Below are 7,934 nucleotides of genomic sequence, written 5' to 3' on the forward strand. Positions count from 1 at the left end.
AATAGGCTGAATGAAGAGATTTGTGAAAAATGTCTCCCTTAGATTCTAATAACTTAATACACATTGATATTCCCTAATGGTTAAATTAGTTGTGAAATATGTCAGTTGCATGACTAACTTCTGTTTTTTGTGAAATATTTGATGGGAATATGTTAATGGTATAAACAGATTTTTTTTTTAAAATTAAATGACATACAGTAGTTATGATCATTTGGCTGGCTCCTCACAAGGTAGCATATATGGAGTCAGTTTTTATTTTAAAAGAAGATAACCATCACAACAAGCATGCATTCAGAAGAGAAAAACTTAAAGGAAGTTTCGCAGCAACAGATCATTCAGTAGCATCTCAGAAACAGATGTGGTGGAAGGGACTTAACAGTTGTTTTCTTTCAATATTTTGCACTTCACAATCTTGAGAGAAGATTCAACTTTTTGAGCATTTCTGCCCGCACAGCGGATCAGGTTATAAAATGCAAACAGGCGAGCATCTTCACTGTCAGAATTCAAGGCTGCCAGTCCAGACCACACAGGGTAGTTCTCATTTCTTTCATCTGTACTTTGAATCTGATCAACAAAAAGAGAGTCAAAGATCAATTATAGTTTAGTATTTTGGGGTGCACAACTTTTCAAAATGTGGAATGAATACTTGAGGAGAGTAAGGATTGCTAAACTCAGCCAAACCTATGGATTTTCATGAGAACTGAACCAAGGTACTTAAAATGTGACAAACTGATGTATGCATTTTCTGCCTGATAAACTAAAGTCTTGCAGAAGTTGAAGAATGGACTGACAGAAAGTTACTTGATTTTAGACACGGATTTGAAAAAAGTACAAGGAAAAATCCAGTGTCCATTCAATCTCTTAAGTAATGTTACATGTCTTCAACACAGTTCCTGACTTGCCCTTTTTTTCTCAATAGGTTCTTATATTGAAACATTGTCCTTTCTTATTTTGAACCAAATAAGTTCTTCATATAATGCATACACCCCAAATCTGAGATTCAGTGACTTTTACACTTGCCAGTTTTAGGTGAAAATAGTCAAGGGATAACCATGCTATGAGATCTGCTCAAGTGCCTGAGTGACTGACTTTTGGACTATGAAGAGTCCTGTCCCAGTATAAATGATGAGCAGATGTTTTCTTCTGAGGTCCCTGGGATGTGCAGTTTTGAATGAAGCACCCCTTAGATGGTTGCAATTCCAGCTTCTCCTTAAATGTCTGTGATAGTTCAATGCCTACAGTTCTCTCTCTTTTTTAAATTTAAACATGTTTCCTTTTAATAGTCATGTGTCAATTGCATATATATTGTGTACAACATGGTGATTTGATATTTTCTACAATGTTTAAGATTGTAATCATGGTAGACAGATTTCTCTGTTTCTTATTTGTTCTTGCTTTTCAACTACTCTCTTTCAGTTGTACAAATAATACAGGGGATGTGGGATTGCGGAATGGCTTGGGAAAGAGGGCTGGGGAGTAGGAAGAGGAGGGAGGGGGGAATCTGTGGATGGTATGTGAAGTGAGTAGAAAATTTCTTAATAAAGAAAAAAATGAAAAAAATTATAAATATAGTTCTCTTTTGTAAAGAGACATTTTGCAAAATTCAATTCTCCTTGCCCTGGTGACTTGGTTTTTTAAGAAGAAAAATAGAGAAGTGGAAAGGACTGCTCACCTGGATGAGAATGCTCCTAACCCCCTCCAGGAGTCCAGTGTTCTTTTCTTCAATGTCTCTGGCTTTGTCAAGGACTGTAGCAGGGACATCTTTCAAGGAAGGCATTTCTTTCACTAGATGATACATGGGGACTTTCCAGGCATTCAACAAGCTTTCCACTAATTTCAGTAGGGTGATTGGCTAAGTAACCATATTTGAACAATCATATGAAAATAAGTGAAAAGGAACAGCATTAGACACAGACAGTTTTGTACTCAAAAGGGTTAATTAAGCTTTCTTTGTTAATTGTGCATGCATTTAAAACATTCTTTTGTAAATTATATGATGATATGAAATATTGCCATTGACCTTGTGTATAAAACGTGAGTGAATTGAATTCAGAAATTCTAGTAGAGTTCTTTAAAGTTGCTAGCAAAGTAATAGCTTTTATTTTTATTTATTTATTTTTTTTGGAGCTGAGGACAGAACACAGGCCCTTGCACTAGCTAGGCAAGTGCTGTACCACTGAACTAAATCCCCAACCCTTATAGTAATAGCTTTTATTAAATGTATTCTCATCTCAGCTCTGCCTTCCCTGCTTTCTTTCATTAATTCATTATTATTTTAGTAAGAATTGTAGAGACACAATGCTATAGCCCTTAAGTCGTACATGGAATATGCATTCTAAGTGTGGGGTTATGCAAGTATATACAATAACGTTTAGTTTAAATTACCTTGAGATCATTTATGGCAGGAAATCAGAAATGAGAGGTGATAAGGATTAGGAATTAAATGAGACATGTGTGATATGTAACCTTGTCAGCATGCAGTGGGGATGGTTATGAACTGGGGAACATCTTAGAATGTTAACTGTGCTCCTTTCTTTAGCTGACTTTCAGGTGTGATATGGGCGAAGGCAGAACAATCAGTTAGGAATCAGCACTTGGGATCAGAAACATAAGTAGAACTAGGAGGTGGCATGAAGAAGTGGCAAACAAGTTAGTAACATAAAGAGCTGTCAACACGGTCCATTAGCAACAGAAGATAAGTACAACCACATCGGCTTTGTATAAATCCACATTACTGCCCTTAACAGTGAGTGTCAATGATAATTTATCCTTTTCTATAGGATATGTATATCCTTAAGGTTTGGCATTGAAAGGGGGTCCTCTCCATAAAGGATTTATAGATTTGTTAAATGTTACTTGGCAGATTTTCCTTACAATTTATGAACTATATAATAAAATTTCTTTTTGTTACTCATTTCATGTCCATTTCTTGCAGATATTATTCTCATACTCAATATATTGACTACAATAACTTATAGTATGGCAAAGCCAGTGTGAAAGAAATGCTAAGGGTGGGGACTCACGTGTGTCTGCAGAGCTTTATTACTGGGAAGATCGAGCGAAGATGTGTGGCATTTTTTGAGGTTCCTGCTAATGAGCTGGTGGCTCTGGGCATACTGACTATCCTGGAAATGATAAAATATGCAATTAGTTGGTGACTAGAAATTGTGTAAATGAATCAATGATCAACACATTAATGAATTTGATAGACGTTTCATTTTAAAAATAAAATATTAATATAGTAAGGAAACGAGCCATTTAACTACATTTACATTCAATCTGTAGTCTTATTTTCTATTCATATAACTTCTAAATTTCCCAAACTCCCTCGTATTTACGATTATTAGCTTTGCTACTCAGCAAAAACCAGCAAGGCTACCAAGTACCATTTTTTTAAAGTATCATTTGTAACAAATGCTATGGTAAACAATTTTTCTTACAAATACCTTGGCATCTACACAGGTATTTCTCATCTAGTTCATTAGGAATAACAAACAAACTATTGTATTGATTATGACAAAATTAAGTTATACTCTATGGAGAATATACCAGAAAATATTAAACCATGAACCAATTAAAATTGAAAATTGATAGATTTCTTTGTATTCTCATCAATATTTATTTGTTATGTACTTCTAAATCTTTATTTTGTAAAATATCTATTATTAAAAACTACTATTAATGAAATATTTGGCAGTTTGAATGAATTTTTAGGATGATTCTGAATGTCCTAGGTGACCCATCAGGAAATGTAAATGGCAGAAACAATAATACGTGAAATAAATGTTAGGAATATATGGGCTTTGCAAGGACTGAGCCAACTTCTGACAAGTCCATTAATGTAGAGCAGTCATCACTGTTCGTTACTTCATTGACTGGATTAGAACATGTGCCATAAAGCCTTAAAGAGGTCTTCATCATGAATACCTGACCTAGTTCCCTGCATCAGACCCTTTGCTATTAAATTACATATCTTGACTAGTTTAAAATTATTAGTAACATTTGTGAGTATGAAGATTGAATATTAATTTTCTTTTACTCCTGACATGGCCTCAGTGTCTTTAACTCTATTTAACCTTTGCAAGTCACTGCAATGCATTCTTCTCTTGTAGATAATACAGAATCTAAAGGTGAGTAATGCAAACAAAGACTAGCCTACCAGATACTTGAAAGAGAGTCAAATCTTTCCTCAGCTTGTCTTGTGTATATTCATGTCACAAAAATGAATTAATAAAAGTTTAACAACAGCGAAAACTAAGATTATATCTTGGCAAATATCTGGCATTCCATGAGACTGCCCTATTTTCTGGTTCCACAATCTTGTAGACTCTATTTTTTTTCTACCTATGAAGCTACATTGTTTGAAGTTTGGACCACGATGCTTTCCACTTTAGACTATACTATAAACTAACCATTTCAATGGAGGAATAATTTGGTAAGAAGCTGGAAGTCAGGGGGCAGTACTTACGAATTCCGTGAACATTTCAAATGCTTGTTTACTTATGTGCTCAGACAAACTGACTGCTCGATCAAGCATTTCTCCCAAAGGAGGAAAGCAGCGCCCATTCCTCATTAAACACGTGGGAACTGAGGCCACATCCTCCCACAGGAGCAGGTTGGACATCAGTAGTAGAAGCAGCGTCCCTGTTAAACGAGAATAAGGACTCTTGAGATCTAGTCATCTGAGTTTATCAACAGTGACGTCATCAATCTAAGCCTTTGCTAACAGTGGCCTCCTTTGTACAAATTGTTGTTTAATTTTGTGAGAATAATGAGCATTTTCCAAGGAGGACATTCAAGTAGAGGATTATACTCTCTTATATTCATATTTCGAAATATGAGTGTCTCTTGGCAGTTCTTTATTACTCCTGGCATTGCTTCTGCATTCTTCAAACTTTTGGAGTCTAACTTAAGTGTGCCAGTGGGTGTTCAAGCCTATGTCTCCAGATAGTTCAAGGTCTTGTGGTTCTCTGCTGGTTTTCAGTAACACCACTCATTAATTTGTAATATTTTTAATTGTTAATTTTATTCTATGTGTAACAGGGTTTTTTAATCTGTGTGTGTGTGTGTGTGTGTGTGTGTGTGTGTGTGTGTGTGTGTGTGTGTGTGTATGTGTGACTTGTATGCCTGGTACCCAAAGAGGCCAGAAGAAGGGGTCAGTTTTTCTGGGATTAAAGATAAAGTTGTGAGCAGCCAAGTTGGTGGTAGGAAGAAAACCCAGGACCTGTTCAAGAAAAGCAATTGTTTTTATCCACTGAGCCATCACTCTAGTCCCCAAATTTCTAACTTTAATTCAGTGTCTAATATTAGTATTTTGGACACCAGTGTAAGAAGAACAGTTCTGTTTCTGGGTTTATTTTCATGGCAAAATGGGAATAAACTCATGATTATTTATTTACAAGTACTTATGCCAAAGAGAATGGTGTTATGAAAATGAAGCCACATAGTGGAACTTCCAACTCAGTGTAATGATGTCATGCATTTCTTCTTTTGTCAAAATGTTCATATTTTTCTTCTGAATTTATGGTTTCTACCAACCATGATGATGAAATAGATTGCATGTAGATATTCTACATTTTTTATTGTCTCTCCTCTTAGTAATTTGAGGAGTTACCAAACTGATAGTGGAGTTCTTGGCCAGCACCTGAGGCTTGTGTTGTGGCAGGCTGTCAGCATCCTACACTGCTACACACTGTCCACGTGGTTGGATAACACAGGCGGTAAGAAGTTGGTTTTATCTTCTTTGTGTAAAACAGTTACCGAATGTTTTCTAATGAGCTGGATTGGTGTCATCATCAACTCATTTTTCATAAAAGAACAAAAACCCCATAACATATGGGTAATTTATAGTCTCAATACTATGAATCACCATCAATGCCCCAAAGTGGAAAGTTTATACACCTTCAGTGACACCAATCTGAAAAGACTCCTTGACCCTCAGAAGCTGTGAAAAATGGAGTTGGATATGCACATCAGAAATTTAGAAACTTAATAAGATTTATAATGGAAAACACATAAACTGAATATGCAAAATAAAACTATCAAAATATTTTGTGGTATACAGGTAAACAGGAACCTTTTCAAATAAAATAAAAATATTCAGATAATTCCTATTATAGAAAAAAGCTGTTCAAAAATCATGAAAGTTTTCCAAATTTATTTTATACATGAGAGATACTTATTTGTAAAATAAATATAAGCATATATGCATATCTTTAATTTATCATCTGAAAGATTTTCACAATCTAAGTGGAGTAAAATGAGCTAAGGGTTTTAGCTTATAACTTCATAAAATTTAAAAGCTTGCCTTTGTGAAATTTTTGGATGTTAATAATTCATTTTACTTGGAAATATTATCAAGAAAATAAAGGTAAATATTAGCAAAGTGTCCTTTAATTTAAAGAGTACTTTGCTTGACTGAAATTCTCAAAGCTGTAGAGAGCCACATCTGCTAGCTTTATCTGCTCTGTGGACAAAACTGAAAATATGATTCAGTTCATTCAAGTCAAGCAAGACCCAGAAATCAGAATATGTTATATCTTTCCTTCTACAGTTGTAACAAATTGTACCCACTCTTGTTGTTACTCTGACTAGAAGTATCAATATTTGCAAGTTTGGCTCTATGAGGTGCATCATTCCATGTTCTGGAACTCTCTTCAATACAAATTGTTAAAATGACTCACTGCTGGTCTCTACCACTAGAGACAGGTGCTGTTCCTGTTTTCCACTTAGGGCAACTAGGCCAATGCAAAATGTCTCTAGCCATTGCTGGATGTCTCCAGGTAAGAAGACTTCCCTTTCAGAATCAGGGATGCATCAGTGCACTGTGCAGTTGTTTTCTAGAGCAATAGTTAGAAAATATTTCTCAGCTCCTTCCGACTTCCCTGGCAGACAAATTTCCATTCACTGCATAAATGAGAACAATAACACACACACACACACACACACACACACACACACACACACACACACACACGCACATGTACACAGACACACACATCTACACAGCCATGCATGCATGAATGCACACACACATGCATACATGCACAGCACATGCACACACACACACACACACACACACACACACACACACACACATACACACACAAAACAAAACAACGAAACCCAACAACAACAACAAACCTTTCCAAACCAGTTTCATTTTAAAATAAGGCAATGTTTAATTAAGGTCAACTGGAGGAATTCTGGAGAAGAGTCACTGACATGAGCAGAGTTGAATCAAAGACAGCTCTACCTCTACAGAGTCTATTAAAGCTTGGGAACCAGAACACCATATAGAAACGACACCCAAAAAAAATAAAACTGCCAATGCAGCTTTGTAAAACAATGTAATGTGTAAGGTTGTCATTTGAAAGCACATTAGTAACGAGTTACTTACAAAAGCGTGGATGAGGTAAAGACAGCTGCATCTCTGAGGAGTTCCACAGCAGCACGGCTCCAACTTAAGAAATCTTCCCCACAACAATCGTACCTAAAGTTAATTTTCCCTCCTATATAGTGTTTCACACTATCCCCAAGGCCATATACTGCCAGGGGCAGGAGGAAGTAATATGCAAATCCAAGTTGAGGATACCTTGACTCTCCCCCCTCAGGGGCTGTTTTACAGCCTAATTGTCATGATGATTAACCTATGTATAACTGCATTGCTTATTTTATTCTAAGTATGTGATTAGAGTCCAAATTGCATTGTAATTCACACCAGTAAACTCTGCTTCATGAAAACATGTGACTTTCTTCATGTGCCCAAAGCATTCATTATTTTCTTTATGTTCTTATATTTTAGTTATTACTTCTGAAATTTTCACTGAATCTTAGATGTGTCAAAATATTGATATTATTGTTTTTGGAGCACTGGGAAGAAGGTCAAGAAAGAGTCAGCAATTTTGAGCAATTTAGCCTTGTGAGTCTTTTCC

General features: G+C 35.8%; 1 protein-coding gene across 1 annotated transcript; it reads right to left on the reverse strand.

The window, feature by feature from the left end:
- Positions 1-372: 372 nt before the first annotated feature.
- LOC128103225 (prolactin-2A1-like) lies at positions 373-7,430 on the reverse strand. The gene is made up of 5 exons (XM_052727399.1): positions 7,400-7,430; positions 4,469-4,644; positions 3,024-3,125; positions 1,673-1,852; positions 373-564 (listed from the first exon to the last, which is right to left on the reverse strand). The coding sequence occupies exons 1-5, from the start codon at positions 7,428-7,430 to the stop codon at positions 373-375; spliced, it is 681 nt and encodes a 226-aa protein (XP_052583359.1).
- Between the last annotated feature and the right edge of the window lie 504 nt (positions 7,431-7,934).

The sequence above is a fragment of the Peromyscus californicus genome, unplaced genomic scaffold, assembly GCF_007827085.1.
Source record: "Peromyscus californicus insignis strain IS unplaced genomic scaffold, ASM782708v3 Scaffold_8__1_contigs__length_139910024, whole genome shotgun sequence".
Taxonomy (NCBI): Eukaryota; Metazoa; Chordata; class Mammalia; order Rodentia; family Cricetidae; genus Peromyscus; species Peromyscus californicus.

Coding starts and splice junctions, on each gene's coding strand:
- LOC128103225 (XM_052727399.1), bottom strand. CDS start 7,430: ATGCAGCTGTCTTTACCTCATCCACGCTTTT. Junction 4,645..7,399: donor TTTACCTCATCCACGCTTTT/GTAAGTAACTCG, acceptor CTCGTTTAACAG/GGACGCTGCTTCTACTACTG. Junction 1,853..3,023: donor ATAAAGCTCTGCAGACACAC/GTGAGTCCCCAC, acceptor ATGGTTACTTAG/CCAATCACCCTACTGAAATT.